Below are 24,770 nucleotides of genomic sequence, written 5' to 3'. Positions count from 1 at the left end.
TCCTCTTGATTATGTAATTTGTTATTTCAATGGTATAAGCTTTTATATTTCAATATACATTTTTTAGTTATTTTAATGAGATTAGTAATTTTCGTTTATTTGTAGATCAATCGGAATGTGAGTAAGTGCTCAACTTCTTAGTATCATTGTCGTGACTTGTGAATGCCCTTGCTTTATTCTTTTTACTTTATTTTCTCTCTACTTTAACTATTTATTAGTATGATTTTTCCAAAACACATGTGAAAAAAAAATGTCACTTGTAATAGGACAGATGGAGTATTATCTAGCAGTACTACTAACAAGTACTTTTAAGATGAGATTTATTCTCTTCTAATAATAATTCAACAACTATTCCATTAGTTGTTTGAAACCTTAGGCTTTTAGGGGCCAAATCTCTTAGACTTGCCATGGGTTTTTTTGGCTCTTTACTTCCATGATATTATGATTGGCTTCATGGTCATGATTTTTCAAGTGCCCTTCCCGTGCGTATATAAGGTATGAAGATGTTATAGAGAAAAAACACGCAGTTACAAAGCATTTTTCTCTCCTCTCTCATTTGCTATGTAGTGTCATCTTAAGCTTGTAGTTTATGAACATTGTATTGTTCTCGATTGAATATTGAATTCACTGGAATTTATAAGCTTGAGATATTTCTACTAGATAGGAGGAAACATTTAATCGTTAGAAATGACGCACCAAATTGTGAGCACTGGTCGAGGCATACCTTGTTTCTGTATAGAGATGGTTACCTTGACTCAACTCGAATACATGGCTACCTTGACTCAACTCGAATATAGTAATTTATTTCTTTTTACTGGTAACTTTTTATATAAACTTAATGTATGAAACCAAAAAAAATGTTATAGCAAATGTAAGGGACCAAAATTTATCTTTAGTCTAGATGAAATACTGATATTTCTAGTTTTATTTTGTGGGACGAGAAACTTTAGACACTAGATAATTTTGTATAGATTCACTTAAATTTAATGACATATATATGAAATGCTGACAATTGTAGTTTTATGTTGTGGGACTGGAAACTTTAGACGCTAGATAATTTTGTACAGATTCACTTAAAAATTCATAGACATAGTATATGAAATGCTGATATTTTTAGTTTTATTTTGTTGGAGTAAAACTTTAGAGACTAGATAGTTTTGTATAGATTCACAAATTCAGACATATATTGATATTAGTCAAGTTAATTAAAATACTTATCCCTTTTCTACCCTTATATATACTTTTTTAAATTAATTATCTTTTATAATTTAACAATCTAATTGTTGATCTTTAACAAATAAAATGTGATAAAATAATCTTTATTTTTCGACACCACAAAAGCGGAGTGGATCACCTCATTCAAATAATACACAATTTCATACTACACTAATAAAATAATGACATATGTATATTTTTTAAATTAACAAAATAAAAGACTAAAAGATTAATTACCATCATATATCCATATCCTCATACACCAACATTTTAGATTAATTATCATCATACATATCCTTCATCATCCGGCTTCCTATTCACCTCGTTTTGGGCCGATGCCATGTTTTTCACCCGATTCATCTTCAATCTTGTTCTCCTTCTCTGCCTCCCCATTGTCAACTATTGATCCTTCCACGGAAGAAGCACCTCCAGCCTCTGCTTCGACAGGAGGCTTCTCGTGATCCTCGGATTTAGGGGAGCTTAGCTCGCCAACATTACCCCCTCTCCATCGTCTCCTTCGTCTTGGTGTTTCACATCTTCATCCCCTGCCATATATTATTTAAAAAGACAGTTCAACTCAAAATCAAGGATAACCACAACACACACATTATCTTAAACTAATTGCTTGAATCTTACTTTGTGAGTTCCATAGTAAATTACAAATCATGAGAGGGGAAAGATATCATTTTTTCCATTCAACAATCCTTGGAATTCAGCCCTTCACCAATCATCAGAAACCTCACAAACAAAGCTTAGCAACTACGCTAGGAATCCACTTCCAATTATTGCACAAGGCACAAACACAAGGAACAATAAAACAGGTAGCTGATGTTATAATGATGCTTAACAAAAAAATTGCAAGAACACACGCACACAGTAAGAAACCATTGAACTACACACATTAGATTAGTAAAGAAGCAATTTTGAAAAGATTTTCACGCAGTAAAAGCAAAGAGTGACGAACCGTGAGTGTGACGAAACCATTGAGCAGAGTGATTGTTGGATTGATTTTGATTTTCCTTCTTCTTGGCAGATTTTCGCTTCTTCGCACCTGATGGCATGATGATCAGATTAGATGAAATATACCAGCCGAATAAAGATATTTTATAATTTCCAAGTACAGTTTTGCTGACGCTGTGTGTTGCTATGATTTTAATCTGAGAAAGTTGAATAATGATGACAGTAAACAAGACAATGTTGGAGAATGGAGAGAAACAGGAGAGCTTTGTAGGGGAGAGAACAAATTGTTGGGGATGATGCATTTGGGGGTGATTCTGATCATATTGGTTGGACTTAGAGCCAAGCCATGTTGATCTTGATTCGACTCCTTCAATAGAGATGGACCAACTAATGATGCAATCATACAACCAAATGAAGAAGACGGAAAATATGCGATCAATTAATAAGATGAATAGAGTTGTTGATATTTATAAGTTACGATAATAAAGACTAAGAAGAGATAATAAGTACTTTAATTGAATTGGGATGAAAATTTTGTGCTATTTTATACAACGCTTTAGTTTAATAATCTTTTAAAAGTTTGAAGAACTCCCTTTCTCTATAAAGAATGATTAAGTGATAGAATAAAGAATTGTTAAGTTAGGTTGGTTCATTCTAGCCCAGCTCAAATCCAATCAACTTGAGGTCGGATTGATCCAGCCCACAATTGTATTGGGCTAGGTTTTCTTTATCAATCTTGGCCCCTGTTAAGCTCAACTCTATTTACTTTTCTTTTTTGTGCAATTTAAACTTTGGCATTTTTTGCCATTAACATGTGAGTGAATTCATTAATGTGAATTACAATTTTTATCCTTAACCAAGAACTCTTTAATATTGTCTTAAAATAATAAAAATGACTTAGAATCATAGTATTATTCAAGATTCTAACCTTATGAACATAGTATAAAAAAGTAAAAAAACAATGGCCATATATTATAAAATCCCCCAAAAAAATGCAATTGCATAAATGACCATTAAATACGATTAAGCAACACTAAGAGCATCCACTATAGGGGAGCCACGGCCGGGCCACGCTAGAGCCGCGACTCCCTATAGTGACGGGGATGGGCGGTCGTGGCGGCGGGGGGGGCGGCGAGTGGTGGCCGGCCCGGCCGCGGCTCTTGGGCGGGAGCCATGGTTCTCCTATTGCAGCGGCCACGGGCCGCGGCTCTCTCTATTTTCCGATTAAGCAACACTAAAAGCATCCACTATAGGGGAGCCACGGCCGGCCACGCTAGAGCCGCGACTCCCTATAGTGACGGGGATGGGCGGTCGTGGCGGGGGGGGGGGGGGCGACGAGAGTGGTGGCCCGGCCGCGGCTCTTGGGCGGGAGCCATGGTTCTCCTATTGCAGCGGCCACGGGCCGCGGCTCTCTCTATTTTCCGATTTTTTTTTTTTTGTTAATTCTACAAGTATACACATTTTTTTACCTCATTCCTACACAAATTCTATAAATATACCCATTTTTAATTAAAATATACACAAAATGAAAAAAATAAATTATTTGGGGGCTTGGGCATGTCCACTATAGTGTAAAACATGGGCGTTGGTGGCCCGACCATGATTTTATGGCTTGGCCACGTTTTGTGGCTTGGCCCGGCCAACTTAGTGGACACTCTAAGCGTTTCGCTATGATGTCAAACCAAAGTTCCCACACTCTATCTCAATCCGAGAGGAGATCTCTGTTAATTTTTTAATCCGTTTTAAATAAAAATGACTGAAAAAAAGTTAGATTTGTAAATGAGCACTTACAAGTCTAATTCCATTAACAAATACAATCATGAGTATTTTATTTATAATTATTTTAATTTGATTTTACACTTTTAATTTATCTATTTAATTCTAAAACATTTTTGCTTTTGCTTATAATTTCTTGTAATTAGTTTGATTTTCTTCTGAAAATAAAGTGTTTTACAAAAAATAAATGAAAATATAAAACTAAAAAGTGTTCCTGTTTTATGAAACAGCACAGTATCTCATCCCTTCACAGTTTCTCAGCGCACGGCGCGCACTGCTGTTTTGCTATCCACAATCCTCACTTGGTTTACACAATGGCAATCCTATCATTGCCGCTCGTAACTTCAATCCTCAAAAAATCTCCCAGGGATTACAAACGCCCCCTCTCCTTCATCCTAGCCGCCGGTCGGAGGGCTATTTACCCCAATTCGCCTCTAATTTTCCGGCGGAGGCGGTTTTCCTCCGCCGCTGCGAAGCTCTCTCTCTCTGCCACGGAACAGGACAGCCAGAAGCCGGCGCTGTCGTCATCGTCTACACTAACTTTCCAGCAAGCCATTCAGCGGCTACAGGTATTCTCATCGATAAGTGATACGAATTCATACTGAATTAAGTAGAAGCATTCGGTTTCAAGTTTAGAAATCGAAAATTGTCGAAAGTTTTGGGCACAAGTTTCAGTCTTTCTCAGTTTTCACTGTTGTTACGATAAGATCAAACATAGAAGAAGCTTCGAAATCTCTCGTGTAGAGTTTCTGTTAGAATCTTTTGAATACTAGTAACTATAATTGGGATATTTCAAGTCTCCAATTTTAGACCCTGAATTCTAAATTTGCAGGAATATTGGGCTTCTGTTGGATGCGCTGTGATGCAATGCAGCAATACTGAGGTAATCTGCACATTCTTCTTTCTCCTCCTGTCTAATAAGGTTGGGAACAAATGGTGTCGGGTTTCAAGGTCGATCATCAGGGCCGGCATATTCTATATTGGATTATAGTAAAAAATATATTTTTCTTTTTTGCATCTTTGTGTTTCAGAAAAAATGATTTAGCTCTTAACTCAACCATTGAAATAATGAATGAGCACATGCGGCTTCTTAAAAAGTTTTTTAGCACATTAGGCAAGCTGTTATGTTTTAAAATGTGTAGTTTCTAGAGTAGAGTTTCCTGTGTTTTGGAATTTTGGGGAAACGTTGTCAATTGTATGGTGTTTTTTTTCCTCAAAAATGAAACATTTATGTCCAAGATTGAGAGATCTATTTATCATTGCATGTTATGAGTATTAGAGTGTAGGCTACTGTATATAATTGTAAGAATGAGTTCATGAATCTTTTCTTATTATGGAGAAAGTGCAAATAGACCAATTTTTCCACTATGGGGCCACTTTGTCAGATTGTAATTTCTTGACAGTTTTTATCCCATTTTTACATGTTTTTGAGGCCTCCTAACTATTGCTTGTTTCTTTCACTGGGTCTATGCCGGTGTTGAGCAGGTTGGAGCTGGGACTATGAATCCTCTTACATTTTTAAGGGTTCTTGGTCCAGAGCCATGGAATGTTGCGTAAGTATGCTTTTTCACACTCGTGATGAAATCAATTGTTTTTCCTGTCTTTATATATTTTTCTGCCCTGTTTCGGCACACTTTTGCTTGCATCTGTAAGTGATGGTATTGACCTCTCACCATAGGGAAATGGAAAAATTGAATGTGTCACTCGGACTTAGCTAAGTTGCCTCTGATTTGGATGCCACAAAGATAAGGAACCTTCAATGGAATTTATTGATATGATTTTTGGCTAAACATCATGAAGAATCTATGCCGTTTAAAGAAGTTGAAAAAGTATAATATGGTCATGTTATTTTGTTTTTAGTCACTCGTGGATATGCATTTTGCTTATGCCTTTTATGGGTAGTTGAATTCTGATGTGATTCAAACTAGAAAGTTTTATAGAAAAAACATTAAAAGCTGTAGCTTCATAGCTTGGAAGCCTTTACGTTTCACAGAAATAATTTATGGTCCTTAATACATATATATCCTTCCTGAGTTTTATCTGTATAGTTATCTTTTACTATGTTCTTGTGGTTCAATAATTTTTTATGCGACGACTGATGCATAAATTTATGATGGAAGGTACGTAGAACCTAGTATCCGGCCAGATGATAGTCGTTACGGTGAAAACCCAAATAGACTTCAAAGGCACACACAATTCCAGGTGAATTTATAGCTTGACTATGTTTAGAGGCCTAGGGCCTGGGCATATGATTAATTTGTGAAATATTTTGAACTCATCAACATTTATATTGCATTTCATCATTCTCTTATTTACTTTGCAGTGCTTACCCCAATATTATGTCAGGTGATATTGAAGCCCGATCCTGGGAATTCACAAGACTTGTTCATTCGGAGTTTATCAGCCTTAGGTTCTGTAGTAATTCAGCCATTTTCCTTGCTATTTTCTTCAGTTTATAGATACATTATTTCATACAGAGCATTTTCCAATAATCCTTATCTTTTTTGGTTTCTGAAAATTTTCTTTATATTTGTTCGTTTGCTAAATTTTTAATTGCTCTAGGTATTGATGTTAATGACCATGACATTCGTTTTGTCGAGGACAACTGGGAGAGCCCGGTGAGGCTTTGTTTGAACCGTTTTGTGGTTACTGCTTAGTTGTAACTTACAATTCAGTTCACCATCCAGTTTTTCAAATTCATGATTACAAGGTTACATAGTTTAACAAATGTGTCTTATCTTCTGATTTTCTTGTAGGTATTAGGTGCCTGGGGTTTGGGTTGGGAAATTTGGATGGATGGAATGGAGATTACTCAGTTCACTTACTTCCAGCAGGTCCTCTTATCTTTCTGTTCTGAAAATTAATAAGAATATACTCTTAAGGTTATTCTTTGCAAATCTTTTGTTAGTAGAGGGTCTGCAGCTTCAGTAATCATATTTAATTTTCTAGTGTCCTTGTTTATTTATCTTCTTTCTTTTGGCAGGCTGGAAGTCTTCCATTGATGCCTGTTTCAGTTGAAATTACCTATGGTCTTGAGCGAATCATTATGTTGCTTCAGGTCCCTTGTGTGCAATCAGCTATTCACTTTTGCATTGTGACGACCCCATAGACATTCTTGCGTGAAGCTTATGTGAATTCTTTGCAGGGAGTTGATCACTTCAAGAAAATTCGATATGCTGATGGAATAACATACGGGGAGCTTTTTCTGGAAAATGAGTAAATAAGCTGTTGCTCATGTCATTTATTTATTTATTTATAATATTAGAGCACTACATGGAGTTGAGTGTTTCTATATTCATGTTCTATCTACGGCTTTGGCATATAAATAGAGGTTTTTCAGACAATCAAGTTGCATGCTCTCTCCATATGATTTGGAGATTGGAGTTGCCCTAGTACAGTTCTTTATTTCTTATAAAATCATGTCCCAACTTGTTAACTAAGTTATTTCCATATCAATTGTCGCACAAATATAAGTTGGTCTCCCCAGCATGCTTCATCCTCCATTACTCTCTCTCCTTTTCCCTATTATTGAATGTGTATACTCAATATAAATTAATTTGTGTCTTTCATGAATGTTCTTGATATTTTACTTCAATTTCTGTGTATCTTATTTCTAAGTAGTTATCATATAGTATTTGTGTTCCCTTCTTGCGTATGTGTCCAATGCTGTCGTATTTATGCTTACCTTGGTGAAAAATCCTAATGACTCCTTTTTCAGGAAGGAGATGAGTGCGTATTATCTAGAGCATGCCAGTGTAGATCACATTCATAGTCATTTCGATCAATTTGAGGCTGAAGCACGCCGCTTGCTTGACTTGGGCCTTGCGATTCCTGCGTATACTGTTCTACCACTTTCTTGCATTATATATAGTCAACTAAGGAATTTTTTGGTTTTTGATGTTGCAGTTCACATCCTTCTCTTTATTTTTCTTTAATGTTAGGTATGATCAGCTTTTGAAGACATCTCATGCTTTCAATGTCTTGGACTCTAGAGGATTTGTGGGGGTAACAGAACGTGCTCGTTATTTTGGGCGTATGCGTAGGTTGGTCATCTGTTTGATTGTTTTGATAATGCAAGTGATCATTATAGAGTAATATTATAAGCATGTTTCTGTTTTTGTGAGAGAGGGACTCAAATTTTGATGATAATTTTTGACACTTGCATCAAAATCCAAATTTTTGATTCCTTTCAGTTTAGCCCGCCAATGTGCTCAACAGTGGTTAAAGACAAGGGAGTCTCTTGGATACCCCTTGGGCATTGCTTCTAATCCTAACCACCTTGGATTCCAAAAAGAAGATATAGAGGAACTCAAGATTAAGGTTATACCGAGACCTCTATATATATGTCTGTGTCAATACTCTATCCATCCCATCTAGTTGTCCAGTGTGGTTTGGAGAGTTGGTTGTATATGAATTGTTTTGTTCTAATATTTTTACACAACTTTGTAATAAACAATAGCACCTGTCTAATATGAACAGGCAAAAGAAAGGGTAAAGTAAATAAAGCATATATGCTAGATCCTTACCATTGGCAATTTGAATTTGATCTTTATTCTATAATGAAATGTACACAACGTACAAAGATAGTTTTGGACTAATCTCTCATATACCTGAACTTAATTTCCCAGTTATTTTAGTCTCAGTCTCAGCATTACTAAAAAGCTGCTTCATGAAAATGAAGCAATCAGAAGGATCTGCTCTCTCAATCTGGTGGTCAATAAATCTATAGGACCTCTACACACCACACTACTTGCTTTGCAGATACGTAGACTGCTGCTTTTCCCTAGACAACCACTAACAGCTTTCTTGGACACTCGTCGCACTCCTAAAGATTATTAGCACTCTCTTTCTTTGTGATTCAATGTGTAATTGGGCCTTTTGGTTTATTCGTTGGTGTATTATCTATGTAATACTTAGTAATTAGTATGGGTTTAGCCTAAGCGCAAAATTTCTAAAATGATTAGCTTTATTTCGAGGCTGGTGGTTTTTTCATGTTGTCTTTTCCCATCTCACATAGGTTTCTGAACGACCTCGGCCTTTTATTCTTGAAATTGGGACGGAGGAGTTGCCGCCAAATGATGTTGTTAATGCTTGCAACCAAGTAATGTTTCTTCTTTCTCTTTAAAAGATTATGTTTCTTATTTCTTAATTAAGTCTCAAGACCTACTTATGCAGGCTTTGCACCTGATAGCTTTTTATTCTCTGACCATGTCTTTAGTCTTCCATGCTTGTATAATATCAATTTTTATAATTTCTTTCCTTGTGATTTGCCCTGTAGGTTAGTATCTTTTCTGTTTCTGAAGTTGATTTTAGGTCAGGATTCTAGAATTGTTGCTGTCTTGGGAACTTTATTGCAGTTCTGCTATGTAGCTCTCATGTGTCATTGTTTGTTGCAGCTAAAAGATTTAGTCAAGCAGTTACTGGATAAACAAAGATTGAGTCATGGAGATGTGGAAACATTTGGAACTCCACGTAGGCTTGTGGTATGCTCGGATTCCTGTGTTGATAGCACCTTTAAATTTTGGCTCCATGTTCTTGAGATGCTGAACAATTTCCTTGATTAATCTTAGTGGCATATACTCATGTGCACTTTTGAACGCATTTCATATTTGGTCCTTCATTATGTTTATGTTTCTACTACTTTTAAATTATGTACTGTCAAGTAATCACTAACTTTTGATGGAGTTTCCTTGATGACGAATTCAACATTCATGTAATTATTGCTTTTCCTATGACTTAAATTTGGTTGTGAACTGAGCTTTACTTCTATTCCATAGGTGAAAATATGTGTTAAATATGTTGAATAATCTTTTACTCCCAGTCTCCTCATTTGCCCCCCCCTGTGCAGGTCCATGTCAATGACCTGATTGCCAAGCAGGTGGCCAATGAAGTTGAGGTTCGGGGACCTCCAGCATCGAAGGCATTTGATCAGCAAGGAAATCCTACAAAGGTTTACTCTTCTGGAATTTACAGTATTTATTTACTGACTGAATTTATGAAATGTTAGCTTTATTTATTGACAGGCTTAAAGCATGTAGTGGAAGATAGTTTGGTTTGAGTTGTGTGATTAAATAAGTCAGAAACTCAGAAACGTAAATGACCTCTGGCATGTATGCCTATGGCTATTCTTATAAGTTACTTACCCTGCACTATAAGGCTTACCTCATTCACCATATTCTGCCTTCACAACATTCAGTTTTGTATTTTCTATCTCCTAATAATGAATGTTTGTTGTCCCGCACCATAATTAATGGCTAGATTCATTTTTGTTTAATTAATTCATGAATTTAAAGTTTACTTCATTCTTGTGAATACCTTTCTAACCACTTTTCATGAGGTATTCAGTGACCACCAAGTATGACCAAAATTTCATGTTCGGGTTACTCGGCTGTTATAACTAAGATCAATCTTCGTATTTTATGGAAGAACATTTGAACATTGCCCGAATTTTTGTCTGATTATTCTCCGTTTTAAACAATTATGATATGAAAGTAATTTTGTAGAGAAGTGAACATTATAACCTGCTTTAGATATAATGGGAATCGACTGATTTTTGCCAGAATGTAATATACCATTTTTTGGACTGTATAGATGGTTCCTGATTTACTGCACATGTCTATTTTCATCCGAGGACTATAATCTTTTGTATAACCATTTTTCATGTAAACTCAAAATCTTTGATATTTGACCCATTTTGTGTCATTTTGGAGAAAAAAGTATTCTGTTGGACTTACTTATTTCTTGAAAGGAGCTTCCTTATCCTATCCTTAGATCTCTAATTTTGTTGTATGACCAGGCAGCCGAAGGTTTTTGCCGCAAAAATGGAGTGCCTTTGAGCTCCTTGTACCGAAGAGTTGATGGTATATCAATCTCCACATGTGCTATGCACCTTGTCCTCTCCTGCATACATGCATACATACATGCATGCATACATATTTGGGACTTTATACTGTTCCTAACAACATACAAATATCTTATAAGACCACTTTAAGTCACAAGCTTGATCTGCATATTGTTTTGTACTCCCTCCGTCCCAAGATAAGCGAAGCACTTCTTTTGGGCACGGGATTTAAGGAATTGACAAAGAGTTAAAGTAGATAGAGTAAAGTATGAGAGAGAGAAAAGTAGAGATGTAAAGTGAGAATAAAGTAGGTGGATACTGGATAATAAAGTAGGAGAGATGATTTTTTGCTAAAAAAGGAAATGGCTCAGTTATAGTGGGACATCCTAAAAAGGAATATGACTCGATTATCTTGGGTCGGAGGGAGTATTGTTCTAGAAAGCATATGCTTTACTATTAGGTGCTAGTGTTGGAGCACCATATCACACACATATGACATATGTGAGGAGAGCAAGAGCTATAGTCAATCAGAGTGGCTGATCTTTTTCCTATTTATTTATTTACTGTAGTTTATATGTTACTTATATTTATTGTTAGTAATTGGACTAAGTGCTTGAATGTATGGATGAGCTTTAAGGTTAGGGCCTTTTTAGTACTCCATTTAATAGCAGTATCGCAGTAGGAGTCAATGATATTCATCATAGTATTATTTTGGACGACCATCTCTATAGGCCACAGGGAAGTTTCTTTCTATCATATTATTACATTCAATTCTTAATATGATAGAAAGTAACCCTTCATAAAATGTGGCATTAAAAAGCGTAATTCCTAAAATTGCTTCAGGTAAAACAGAGTATGTCTATGTTCAAGCAGTGGAACCATCTAGGCTCGCTTTGGAGGTATGCTTCCCTCTCAGTAAATCCACAAACATGACACTTAATCCATAATTTGTTTTCACTATTTACCTTCTGAATTGTTACATATATATTTTATTCCGTTGGAATGCCGAACAGGTGTTATCTGATGAGTTACCTGCGACCCTGAGTAAAATATCATTCCCTAAGTCGATGCGGTGGAACTCTGAGGTCCTTACCATTTTAAGATTTGGATCTTATGTTTTTATGTCTGATTCTTCCTCTTTTTGACTGTTTTTTGGTATTCTATTAACCTTTTCTCTTGCCATTTATGTCAAATAACTTGAATATAGACATGTACTTTGTTTTTATTCTTCGTAAACTGTTATAATATGAATGCATGCTTCTTTCTATAAATTACAAATTTCACAACTCACTTATCAACTTACATTTGTATGCTCCCTGCTGATGCATGCCCTTGTTGTTCACAGTCTTGATTAAAATTTTAAAAACTGAATTCTGACTATGATTTTTCTAAATATAGATCATGTTCAGCAGACCTATTCGATGGATTTTGGCTTTGCATGGCGATTCAGTGGTTCCCTTCACATTTGCTGGTGCTCTAAGGCAAGTTGAAAGAATCTTTTATGGATCTTCCCATTTCCCCCTTTTTGTTGAATAAATGAAATCACGTCTCATCTTCCTTTTCGTGCTTGTTTAGTTCTAACTTGTGATTTTTTGCTTTTGAGAAAAGCATGCCTAGTCCACCTGGTATGCTAAGCAACTTTTAAAATCCTTCATTCTTTCTAGAAATATTTTATTTGTTTGATTCTAGGTGCCACATCATGCTATAAAGGCATGTTGTGGTAGTTGCAATTTGCAAATCTCAATATGAATGCTAATGGCCAATATTGAGTTGGCTTTAAGTTTTACACAATACTTACCTAAGTTCTCCATGACAGTGGGGATCTTTCTCATGGGCTTCGAAACACTCCATCAGCTACTATTAGGGTAAGTTTCTGAACCTGTACCTTCCATCTCTTTGTAATTATGCTTCTTGTGGTGCCAGGAGCTGCAGTTTATGCATAGGGTGCAATAGGCATATAAAAGAAAAGAAAATAGAGAACAAAGAAAAAGAGAAAAAAGTATCATTTCAATGCAGAAAATACCAGAAAACTGTATGAAAAGGGCTCTAGGTTCTATTTATCTTGATGCAACTAGTAGAGCAAAGCATTTGTACAACTCAACCTAACTCCAGTTTCAGTACCAGATGTAATATATACTCTGGAGCTATATTTCAGAAAAAATGTTGGTTAATATCTATACCTGTCGTAGAATACCAATTTTCTTACAGCTCTTGCAATACTTATTATTCAAGTGTGTCTCTCTTTGCTTCAAAAAGAGACCACCCCCTTTGGAGCCTAGCTTTCTCAATCTTCCTATGACGTTCTCATCTTTATATCATCAAAAGCAGAGCGAGATGCCCTTCTTGAATATCAGTGCTGTACACCACCCTCACCGTGTTTGGTATCTATTTCATATAATTCAGAACTTCAGCTGATTATATATTTTATTACTGTGTCATGTTTGTTCATGAACAACATTACTTGGACTTCCTTGATGACTTCTTCTCCTAAATGAACCCTCTTATGTACCCTAAAAATGTTTAAGAATAATGTGTAGGACTGTAGGTGTCATTTTGTTAAATAGATCGGCTGTCTCGTGCAAATTGGTCAAATTTTTAATGGGGTCTTAACTGTACATTCCCTGGTAGTCCTTTTCTTAATCTCATTTTCTTCTTATTTCTAAAAATCTTTTAGGTATTTTATTACAGTACCACTGCCCAGGAGTACTCTTAAGCAAGCAATTTGAAGAATACTTGTGTGATCTTATTATAATCTTAATGGCAGCATCCATGTAGGGTTTAGATGGGAATCTTCTTCCAAATACAATGTTGTCTATCGACTTCTCATATTGACTAGTGGATCCTATTTATTTTACTATTTTCTGTAATTGCTCTTTGTTTATTTTTTATTTTTTCCCCTTGAACACAGGTAGAAAGTGCAGAATGTTATACTGATGTTATGGAGAATGCTGGGATAGCTATCAGCATTGAGGTGATTGATACAGATATTTTCTTCAATATGCCGAAATGAACATATTATAGATATAGAGTGCCTCATTTATTTATTTGTGCAGCAACGCAAGAAGATAATTTTGGAGAAAGCTACTTCCATTGTAAAAGGCATTAATGGGTCCATTGTAATGCAAAGTGGTTTACTTGATGAGGTAAGAAACAAGTCTTTACAGTTTGGTGCTTTATTATTATTATTAAACTTAGACGATTTTAAAACATCTTGATAATGACTAGGTGGTAAATCTTGTTGAAGCACCTCACCCAGTTCTTGGAAAATTCAGTGAATCCTTCCTGGAGCTTCCAAAAGACCTGCTAATAATGGTTTGTCAATTTCTATTAAAAGCTAATATATTCATCTAGATACCTTTACCTTCACACCTTTGCTTTCTTCTTTTGGTTGAGAAGTTGATTAACTTGTCAAACATGTTATATGTTGATTAACTTGTTGCACATGCCGTGGTGACTCGAGCCCCCGACCTATTGGTCGGAGTGGAAGTGTCTTACCAACTATATTGTGCCTCATCGTCTTGCACATGTTACGGCGCTTTATCCTTATAGTTGGGTGTCTTGTCATGAAACTTGCAGGTGATGCAGAAGCATCAGAAGTATTTTGCAATAACTGATCAGGATGAAAAGCTACTGCCATATTTTATTGCTGTTAGTCATGTTAATCATATCATCTTCCGATTAAATTAAGTTGTTATCTCTTCTTTTCTGACACTATGATAATTGGTCTGTCGCTCTATCTGTTGTTGTAGGTTGCAAATGGAGCAATCAATGAAGTTGTTGTGAGAAAAGGAAATGAAGCTGTACTCAGGTTGGATGTAAACCTAGTTTTTTTTCTGTTGCACTAATCTTGTGCCTTTCTTTGTTCAAGATACAAATGTGCTCATCAAATGCTTTACTGGATAATCCTTGTCTTGGAAACTGCCAATTTAATTCCATATATATTCCAATTGCTTTAGCTATGCACTGATTGAGTATATAAGTAATATAACTATGGTTACAGGGCTCGTTATGAAGATGCAAAGTTCTTTTATGAGTTGGACACAAGTAAGAGATTTTCTGAATTCCGAGATCAACTGAAAGGGATCCTTTTCCATGTAAGTTTCATATCCTCTCATTATCTTGATGGCGCTAAACATTTATTGATTTGAACAAAAGGAAGAGGGAAAATCTCATTGTCATCATGTAGGAGAAGTCAAAATGAAGTGCTTTTGCGAATTTATGAGTATAATTTGATTTTATTTTTTTAAAAAAATTTGAATTTCACGTTTTAATAATAAACAGGAAAAACTGGGGACCATGCTGGACAAGATGACACGAGTCCAAAGTTTGGTTACAGAAGTTGGATTGTCTCTGGAGACAACTGAAGATACACTTCGAGTTGTTCAGGATGCTGCATCATTAGCCATGTCAGATCTCTCATCTGCAGTCGTTACAGAGTTCACCTCCCTTGCTGGGGTGATGGCACGTCACTATGCTCTGAGAGATGGCTATTCGGAGCAGGTTGTGGGCATAGTCCAGCTTCTTTACTTAGTTGTTGAAAACTTGTTGCATTTCCTTGTTGATTGCTTATTCGTTTTTTTAAATCACTTTTTGACATGGTGCTTGGTCAGACTGGTCTGACAGTAGTAGCAACTACAGTTTGGTGTAAGAAAATACGATATCATATAGAGTAAGAGTAAGAACAATGTAAATCTGATGTTAGAATAGAGGTGTGAACTGTAGATATACTTGCCAGTTTCCTCCTTTGTTATTTCCCCTGCTCGTGCCGGCAGGATAAGTTGAATTAGATGCTCGTGCTGGACTTCTTCAAGCTGACATTTTACTTAATTGGTTCTTCTGAATAACTTTTTAAAAATAAAAACCGACTAGATGAGAATGCAGTGGGCTAAAAGAATCACAGGAACTTTTTCATTTTTCCTGTCAGCCTTCGGAGATGGCTTTTTCTCCACTTAGACGTGCCTTCACTTTTATAGTCCTAGTAACACTAGTATTGAAAAATGACTAAGTGGTTAATTCCTTTTTTTTGCATCAGATTGCTGATGCACTGTTTGAGATTATGCTTCCACGATTTTCGGGAGATATACTTCCCAAAACTGTTGCTGGGACAGTATTGGCAATTACTGACAGGTATGCCAATGACTGGTTACTCCCCTGTTTGAATAGTATGACTACTAACTCTTCCATTATAATTTTGTGATTCTATTACATCTTTTTGGTTGAGTGTCTTGCTAGCATTATAAAATACTATCATACTAAGCTATTTTGATTCTTGCCACCTTTTGTCCACTTGTAAAGTTCAACTAGGCCATATTTAATGTTATCAATTTTACGTGCATTGCCAAAATGCCATTTGGTTTTCAACTTTTGTAATAGGAAAAATGTACTGTATAAAACTAATGGAAGAACATGATTTTTTTTTTTGTTTTCTTCGCATATTTTTTTTTACTAATTCTTTGCTATTCATACTTTTTGTTAGGATCTTTTGCGTGATATTTATTTATTATTTTTTGTATATTTTCCAACCATTTTCGGCAGGTTGGACAGCCTGGTTGGATTGGTTGCTGCTGGTTGTCAGCCTAGCTCTGCTAATGATCCATTCGGTCTGCGAAGAATCTCTTACGGTCTAGTATGGCATAACCAGTGTAATATAAAAATTTCATTTTCCCTTGAGAGTATATAAGTAATTCTTTCCTTCATGTGTTACAGGTACAACTGTTAGTAGAAACCAATAAAAATTTGGGACTCAGGCATTTGCTGGAACTTGCTGCTACAGTTCACCCCATAAAAGTTGAATCAAAAACAATAGATGACGTAAGAAGCCTTCATTCTTCTGTAAATTCATCAAGGAAGGTCGTTGCTGTGTGCTTTTGCAATATGTTTAGCCATTATTTACGTAATTTGGGGCCATTAACTTATATTCCATGCCAAGTTTTATGTGATTTATACCTTGTTCTGAATCACATGGCATTCTATTAGTACCTTCTAATGAGCCATGCTTTTAGAGCTGCTTCTGATATACTCCCTCTGTCCGCGAATAGGAGTCCCATTTTTCCATTTTGGTCCGTCCGCGAATAGGACGCGAGTCCTGGTTCATAATTACCATAAATGGTGAAGAGGCCCCACATTCCAGTAACTCATTCCACTCACATATCATTTAAAATTAATATATACAAGTGGGACCTCTATTCCACTAACTTTCTTCCACCCACTTTTCTTAACATTTCTTAAAACCCGAGCCGGAAACAAATGGGACTCTTATTCGCGGACGGAGGGAGTAGTTTTCAGCAAACTTTAGGACTTAATTTAGTATTTATGCACACTCACACATTTAAATAAATGGGTAGAGCTGAGTTTATACAAAGCAATTTTCTGCTAATCAAATATGACAATTTTCGCATTTGTGCAGGTGCATCAGTTTGTAACAAGGAGACTTGAACAACTTCTGGTAAGTTGAATCTCTTACCTGTGAAATGCTTTCAGAGGATACAAGTTTTTGTGACTATTTTGCTCCAACAGAATGTCAAAGTAGGCTGTAAATTCCTAATATTTCCCCTCAGTATTAGTTGATGTTGGAACAAGCATCCATATTTTTGTTAGAAACAGATCTCCTCTAATAGAGTACATGTTCTATAAGCTATGGTTTGCGATACCAAGTGAAACTATATAAATCATGCTTACCCTGAAGAATTTTACAGGGGCCGTATATATTTCTGGTGAAAACAAATGTATGCTCTAAACTTATTCCCTTGGTAGACCTCTCCTTTCAAATTGGGGGATGGGAATGGAGAAAAAAATTGCCCTATTGAACCTTTTAAGTTATATTCTTTGCCTTGGGCTTGTGCATATACTGATATACCATTCTCCATGTCTGGCTATTTTCCTTCTCTACTGCTGTCAGCGGTTGAATGCCTTAGTTAATGACCATTTTTATCTGCGAACTTACATTGAGGTCTAAGATTTTTATTTCTATGTAGTTGCAGTTGGTATGATTTTGATGGATTTCTCGCATGTCTCGCAGATTGACCAAGGAATAAGTCCCGATGTAGTTCGCTCTGTTCTTGCAGAGCGTGGCAATTTGCCTTGCCTGGCAGCCAGATCCGCGAATAAAGTAAGTGCCACTGTTCTAGTTTCTACGTGCCTGACCATATTGCAACCAAGAGGATGTATAGCTCTTTAAGTTGTCTATATGTCATGGTGGACAGATAGTTGTCTATTGACTCAACTCATTACCTGTTCCTGGTCTAGCCGCAGCACTTTGGGATATACACATAACTGTTAACCATCTTAGTACAAAGTGATCAATAATATGCTTTCTGTTTAGATACTTCCCTCTACCTCTGCACTAGGTCCTACAAAAGGACAAACCCCATAATGTTACATAACTATTTAGTCAACATGATCCTAAAATATTTGCCTGTGCAGCTGTACCAGTTAAGTTCGTTACACCGTGTATCTTTCTCCATTTCTTCCTTTATACAATAAACTTGTATTACGTCCTGTGAATCACATTTTGCATTTTGGCCATCCTGTGAAACTCTTACATTATTCTTGTGTTGTCACCTTTAGGTGCCAAATGGCTGATGTTAAATGTTTTTGATACGTATTATTGGGTTCAAGCAAGCATAAGTTATATTGTTAAGCAAAGCAGTATGGTAGAGTTTGATTTTTCTTTTTCATAATTTCTTCCTCTTTTGTGCTTAATTTCAGATGAAAATTTTATCAGAAGGCGAGCTGCTACCCAAAATTATTGAGGCGTATTCTCGCCCAACAAGAATAGTCCGCGGAAAAGAGGCCACTCATGATCTTGAGGTGCAGATTCAAAAACATGTGTTATACGTTTGCATACTTTAACCAATAGTTTACATTGCTCAGAATTGCTAATATACCTGAGCCATTGAATCTTTAATGACCAGTAACCTAAGTCATTGTGGCAAGTTATCAACAATGAATAATGTGCCACATTGATCCACTCCATACTTCCTCCTGACTTTGTTTGGTCTATTCCTCTGTCTCTACTGTCTGATGATATTTTCGTTAAAGAATCTTGCATAGAACGACTACTTGCTGCTTCTAAAAGCTTAGGAAGATTATTTAGTGCACTAGCAATAACCTTATTATCATCTATGCTAGAATATTTGGTCAATACAACATCTAGTGAACAGCACATTGGGCTTCTAATTTGTGATTTGTAACCCTGTCTGCTTTTCAACTGAAGCTCTTTTTAAAAGGTATTGTCCTTTTCTGAATATACTGAATAGATGCCGAATCTACACACCTCAGGGATGAAGTATACTTTGTTCGCCACTCATATTATGATTCTTTGCATTCTTCAGTGTTCATTTTTTTTTTCTGACATGAAAACCATTCTGTTAGGTGGATGAGGCGGCTTTTGAAACAGTGGAAGAGAAAAATTTATGGAGCACTTTTACATCATTAAGGAGTAAAATTCATTCCGGTATCCTCATCCTTCATTCGTTCTTGTTTTCCACCATGTAGATTCAATTCCAGAACTAATTCTACAAATTCCATTTTCTTACAGACATGGAAGTCGATGACTTTGTTGAAGCATCTTCCTGTCTACTGCAGCCACTGGAAGATTTCTTTAACAATGTATTTGTGATGGTGGTATGTCTTCCTTTAATACCCAAGAGAGTTACATTTAGTTGCTGACGATCCGGGGTGCCTTGATTCTGGACATTCGAATGAGGTTATATTTAGTTGTGACATAGCCCTGCATTGTGGTTGCAGGAAGATGAAAGAATCAGAAAGAACAGGCTTGCTCTCCTTCGAAATATATCACTTCTTCCAAAGGGAATAGTAGACCTCTCCATTCTGCCTGGATTCTAAAACTAGTCATGCCTAACTTACAAAAAGCTCAGTTTCTGGTACCGTTTCAATAGAAAACGAGAGAGCAAGGTCGTCAGCAACAAGAAAACTACAGCTAGCACGTGTAAGTTTTGCGAGGCTCGTAAGTTATAGCTTATAATCCGCATGTAGCTGGAAAAAAGTTCAATTTATTCTTCCTCATTTGCCTTCAATATATGGAGTCATGAAATCTGTAACATTTTTTCTAGTCGTACGGCTTTGAGTAGCACTTGTGTAGATTATAAAGACATAGTTTCTTGACTTAAATATGAATAAGATGTACCCAACAATTACCGATTTTTTAGCATTTTGGCTTAAATATTATGCCATCGTTTATTACACATTTTATAGCATATAGTCTACCTATTTCTCTGCAATCTCAGCGCATCACTCTGCCTTTTATTCACTGTATGTGTTTCTAAAGTAATATGTACAATAACTTGAGTTAGTACTACTACTCCATGTTTGAAGATACAAAACCACACTCCACTTTATGATGTATAAGTTCAAGTAGTGAAAGAAACAATAAATCCTTTCATTTCTAAGGATGCATCGTACAATCAACCGGCTAGGTCCCATCTTCACTGTACGTCGTCGAAGCAACCGGCTAAGTTGTGGGAGTAACCGGCAAAACTGCAATGGGGAGAAGCTAGGGAGGAAGGGGGCGGAAAGTCTTGAAGTAATCAAAAGCAATTTTGGCAAAGATTAGAGCCTCCTTAGGGGACTTGTAGAACAACGGCGAGTTGTAGACCTTGACGGTAGCAATGAAGTGCGACAGGTGGTCGGGCCCTCTTTGACGTATTCGTGCAAGTCCCCGGCTCCGCCGCTGCCACAGCTCTTATGGCGCGCACTTCACATCATGAAGTGCGGTGTGTTTTTTATATCTTCAAATATTCTGACTTAACTACTGCAAATTCATACCACATCTATCTATACATATATAAAGCAACAATATTTAAAGTAAAAACACTATTCTTAGTTTCGTACCTAATTCTTAACACGTAGAATTGACGTCCAATAAATAACTTCTTTATCTGCATGGAGTGGAGATCTTATTATAAAATTTCCAATATCTAAATGCGAAACCTATAGCAAAATTTGGAGTGAAGATCTTATTATAAAATTTTCAATCGAACAGTTGAACTGCAATTATATATAGTATCCTCAACCAAATTCTATTAAAATATTGACTAAAAAACCATAATAAATTCTAAATCAGAGCTGTTTTGGATGATATTTAGGCTACTTTGAACAAAAGAATCGTCTAAATTTTTTTATTACACTTCTAAATTGATGAGTTTTTGCATGGTGGAGAAAGACTTGTGGGCAGACAGCCGCAACTAATAACTAAATACTCCTAATTTTAAATTCATTAATTCACTTAAGATGTATTAATGTTTAGTAGGAATCAAATCAACTAATTAAGCAAGGACGAATAAACTAAGTCACCAAAAACAGCCTCGTAACAAGTTCAATTTTTTAAGAAAATATAATTGTATCCATTAAATGGTTTGGGTTATGCATTTGTCCAAATTCACATACTTAGAGAAGAATTAGTACTTGCACCTTGAGCTAATAGAGTCCAGGTTCATCCTCCTAATTTCGCCTCTAATTTTATATCTCTAAACATTATAAAAACCCTCAATACTTCCAAACTAAACACACTTTACACTTCCCCATTGCATTTAAAATTTTTTACTTCTCCACTATGTTGCACATGTACTTCTAATGACCTATGACATGAAAATGGGCGTCTCATGATGAGACCGACCAACTCCTGCCACTGGAGCTGATCAAGCCACGAGACTCATCACCATGCTCTGTATTTCTCCACATCGTCGGCTTCTCTCCTAGTCTCCGGTTCCACTCTCACAGACCGCTGGTTGCATCTTCAACACCATTGAGTCGAGCCTCTGCAATCGCGAACCCTACCATTCGTCACTTATAATAGACGGCGCCAAGCCAACATCCTTCATATTGGGAGACAAATGCTTCAACAAGTCATATATCTCATCACAATGGGGATGCTTTTTGTCTCTGGATACAAAGCAATGAGAGTAACCATAGACGTCGATCCAGCTGCAGGCGACCTCCTTCGACAGACCTCTCTCCACCATCTCCCTCCTCGTCTTCTTTACACCTTCCCAGTTCCCCTCCTCCGCGTGTATATTAGAAAGCAGGACGTGGTAGCCTGTAGCCCTATCTGGTCCTTCTAACTCGAGCAGCTTATCAGCAACAACCTTTCCCAGCTCAAACTCTTGATGGATTCTGCACGAAGAAAGGAGTGATCCCCAGATCCCCAATACATTGCCTGCTTTCCCCAATCTCCAAGCGAAGTCATATGCCTCAACCACCCTCCCGACTCTTCCCAACATGTCCACAACGCAAGCATAATGCTCCATCAAGGGCTTTATCCCATACTTACTCTCCATAGACTCAAATATCTTGAGACCTTCATTGATCAGACCTGTGTAGCTGCAAGCAGATAACACTGCTAAAATGGTGATGCCATCGGGGTTGATGCCAATTTCTTTCATGGAGTGGAACAGCTTGAGAGCTTTCTCACCCATCCCATGCTGACCGTATCCCAATATCATATTCGTGCAGGTGACTGAGTTTTTCTCAGTCGATTTTGAGAAAACCCTCTCAGCATAAACAAGTGCACCTGACTTTGAGTACATGTCTACCAGAGCAGAGCACACGAAGATGTTTCTGTCCAAGAAATGGCGAATTGCAAAAGAATGGAGTTGAGTTCCAAGTGCCAGACTTCCTGACTGGCTGCAAGCCGGGAGAACTGATGCCATGGTCACAGCATTCGGTACTACATTCTCCACTAGCATCCGCCTGAAAACATGCAAGGACTCATCAATCAATCCATTTTGCGTGCTCGCGGAGATAATGGAATTCCATACGGCTGGATCACTACTAGGTTTGCAATACAAATCAAAGACCGTCTTTGCAGCTTCCATCAAACCCGATTTTGCATACATGTCAATGAGATAACTCTCCATCCCACTGAACTGAATCCCATGCCTAATCAGATAAGCATGGGTCTGTATCCCAATGTCCCGGTGTCCAAGATTTGACGCTGCAGAGAGTATAGCAGTGATTGTCACATCATCAATCAAAAACCCTAGCTTCTGCATCTCGTACACGAGCATCAACCCTTCACCATCCAAGCCGTTCTGCACAAGAACACAGATCATAGTGTTCCACGACACCACATCCCTCTCCTGCATCTCACTAAATATCTTGAACGAATCACCAATACAGTTGCACTTGGCATACAAAGCTACAAGCGCATTAAGCAGAATAACAGAGGAAACCAACGACTTCTTGATCAAATACGAATGCAGCTGCTTTGAAACCTCCAACTGCTGCAACTCGGAAGCTGCAGTCAAAGCTGAAAGAAAAGTCACATCATCCACATCACCACCACCATCTTGTGACTCCAATGCATCAATAAACAGCTCCAATGCCACAACGGGCTGATTGTTCAACACGTAACCACCAATCATAGTGTTCCAAACATGTGCATTCTTGACCAAGCAGTTATCAAATATCTTGCGAGCAATATGAACACAGCCAAGCTCTGCATACATAGTAATAGCAGAGCTCACAACAAACAAATCATCAACATATTCGCCACCCAATCTAGTAACCATCCCATAAACAGTGTGAGCAACATCTACATCACCTAAACCTGAAACAGCCGGAAAGACATTGATAAAACTAACCACCGTAGGTGTAACCCCCATTCTCATCATCAACACCAAACACCTAACTGCCTCCGCAAACATCCCCTTCTTCACATACCAAGCAATCATAGTATTCCATGAAACCACATTTCGCCTTCGCATAGCCCTAAACAACCTCTCCACCAAATCAATCCCCGCAAAGGAAGCATACATGTTCAACAAAGAATTATAAACAATCCTACTGGAATTCACATCACATCTCAAGACATGGGCGTGAACAGCTTTCCCAATGGAGAGCAGCCTCGCCTCCGCGCAAGCTTTGAGAACAGACGAATATGTATAAGCGTCGCATTTTCGATCAATTGAGGAGGTAAGAGCGTAAAGCAAGCGTGAATACAAGGATATAGCTTCATTGGGCATGTTGTTGCATACGTAGCCTATGATGAGAGTGTTCCAGAGAACTGTAGTTGGTTGGGGAATGGCGTCGAACAGTTGGCGGGCGAGGTTGAGCTGGCCTTGATGGCAGAGCTGGCTGAGGCGGAAACGGATGGTTTTGGGTTTGAGAGGTGGGGATTGGTGGGTGTCCGGTGTGGTGTATTGGGCGGCGAAGACTAAGGAGGTGGGGTGTTTGCGGTGGTGGGATTGGGCGATGGTGGATGAGGAGAAGTGGGATGCCAGTGGCGAAGAAGGCATCATACTTGTGCGCATTTTTTTTATCCTTTATCCTAACTTTTCATATACTCCTCTATTTAAACTTGAACAAGCTACTAACATTAAAAAGATGAACTTTTCACGCTTAATAGCGTTTTCCTTTTCTTTCACAATTCGCTCTCAATTGACCTTTTTTGCTTGCGATTAGCGATTCCTCGTTTGATCATCGTTTTGCTTTTCCATGACTTGTTTTCCTGGAACTAATTCTGCATTTTTGCTCAAAATTTGTATAGCGTTGGAATTGATTTCTATAGTAGATTGTGGTTGAATCTGAGTGTGGATATATGAATTTCTGAAGAAGGAATTGTATTTTTGTGTGGAAATTATATCAATTAGACACTTTGTGTCAGAGAAGATGGTGGAATCAATGCTTAAAGGAATTCACTTTCTGCGATTTGTGCTTGAATGAAGTTAGTGATGTCTTCTTATGATTAAAAAATTCTTGTCTTTTGATCCCTACTACTTTGTTCCATTTTTCTTGAACTTACTTACATGCTAAATTTCAGCATCAATGCTTTATCTTCACTTCTCTGCAGTTTGTGGAAGCAACTATTGCGATGCAGGCTGGTCCTAAGGTGAATTTTACAATCTAATAGTTCACCTCTAATTAGGATACATGCAATTAAACATAAAATGTTGAGCTGTGAGCTGAGCTGAGCTCGGCAACTGGGTTGGTTGGTCCATGATGTATGCCTTGCTGATGA

At 37.2% G+C, this 24,770-nt stretch overlaps 2 protein-coding genes across 3 annotated transcripts; one reads left to right on the top strand and one right to left on the bottom strand.

Moving 5' to 3' along the window:
- Nucleotides 1–4,193: 4,193 nt before the first annotated feature.
- On the top strand, nt 4,194–19,998 carry LOC125200573 (glycine--tRNA ligase, chloroplastic/mitochondrial 2). Of its 2 annotated transcripts, XM_048098226.1 has the most exons (36): nt 4,194–4,520; nt 4,784–4,834; nt 5,437–5,504; nt 6,072–6,153; nt 6,298–6,361; nt 6,514–6,569; nt 6,708–6,785; nt 6,935–7,009; nt 7,097–7,167; nt 7,670–7,786; nt 7,893–7,994; nt 8,145–8,271; nt 8,969–9,052; nt 9,348–9,434; nt 9,800–9,901; nt 10,748–10,811; nt 11,636–11,691; nt 11,806–11,877; nt 12,191–12,273; nt 12,609–12,657; nt 13,701–13,763; nt 13,846–13,935; nt 14,018–14,104; nt 14,369–14,440; nt 14,542–14,600; nt 14,793–14,886; nt 15,074–15,292; nt 15,825–15,919; nt 16,328–16,418; nt 16,499–16,603; nt 17,199–17,237; nt 17,811–17,900; nt 18,500–18,601; nt 19,166–19,247; nt 19,332–19,417; nt 19,541–19,998. In XM_048098226.1, exons 1-36 carry the CDS (start codon nt 4,266–4,268, stop codon nt 19,637–19,639), a joined length of 3,216 nt encoding a protein of 1,071 aa, XP_047954183.1. In that variant the 5' UTR covers nt 4,194–4,265; the 3' UTR covers nt 19,640–19,998. The 2 variants fall into 2 exon arrangements, with proteins under 2 accessions (XP_047954183.1, XP_047954184.1); XM_048098227.1 differs by lacking the exons at nt 4,194–4,520; nt 4,784–4,834 and having other exon boundaries at nt 5,466–5,504; nt 6,275–6,361.
- Nucleotides 19,999–21,199: 1,201 nt separating this feature from the next.
- On the bottom strand, nt 21,200–24,306 carry LOC125221959 (pentatricopeptide repeat-containing protein At3g22150, chloroplastic). The gene has a single exon (XM_048124317.1). The coding sequence runs from the start codon at nt 24,061–24,063 to the stop codon at nt 21,586–21,588; it is 2,478 nt and encodes an 825-aa protein (XP_047980274.1). The 5' UTR covers nt 24,064–24,306; the 3' UTR covers nt 21,200–21,585.
- Nucleotides 24,307–24,770: the final 464 nt, after the last annotated feature.

The sequence above is a fragment of the Salvia hispanica genome, chromosome 1, assembly GCF_023119035.1.
Source record: "Salvia hispanica cultivar TCC Black 2014 chromosome 1, UniMelb_Shisp_WGS_1.0, whole genome shotgun sequence".
In the NCBI taxonomy this organism is placed as follows: domain Eukaryota; kingdom Viridiplantae; phylum Streptophyta; class Magnoliopsida; order Lamiales; family Lamiaceae; genus Salvia; species Salvia hispanica.
Note: the sequence above shows the minus strand (reverse complement) of the source record. Positions and strands in the feature narration are given on the sequence as shown.

What these genes read in the sequence shown, in the direction of transcription:
- LOC125200573 (XM_048098226.1), top strand. Translation starts at nt 4,266, where the DNA reads ATGGCAATCCTATCATTGCCGCTCGTAACTTCAATCCTCAAAAAATCT. An exon ending in GAATCATTATGTTGCTTCAG is followed by an intron (nt 7,010 to 7,096) that starts GTCCCTTGTGTG and finishes AATTCTTTGCAG; the next exon opens with GGAGTTGATCACTTCAAGAA. An exon ending in TATTTTGGGCGTATGCGTAG is followed by an intron (nt 7,995 to 8,144) that starts GTTGGTCATCTG and finishes GATTCCTTTCAG; the next exon opens with TTTAGCCCGCCAATGTGCTC.
- LOC125221959 (XM_048124317.1), bottom strand. Translation starts at nt 24,063, where the DNA reads ATGCGCACAAGTATGATGCCTTCTTCGCCACTGGCATCCCACTTCTCC.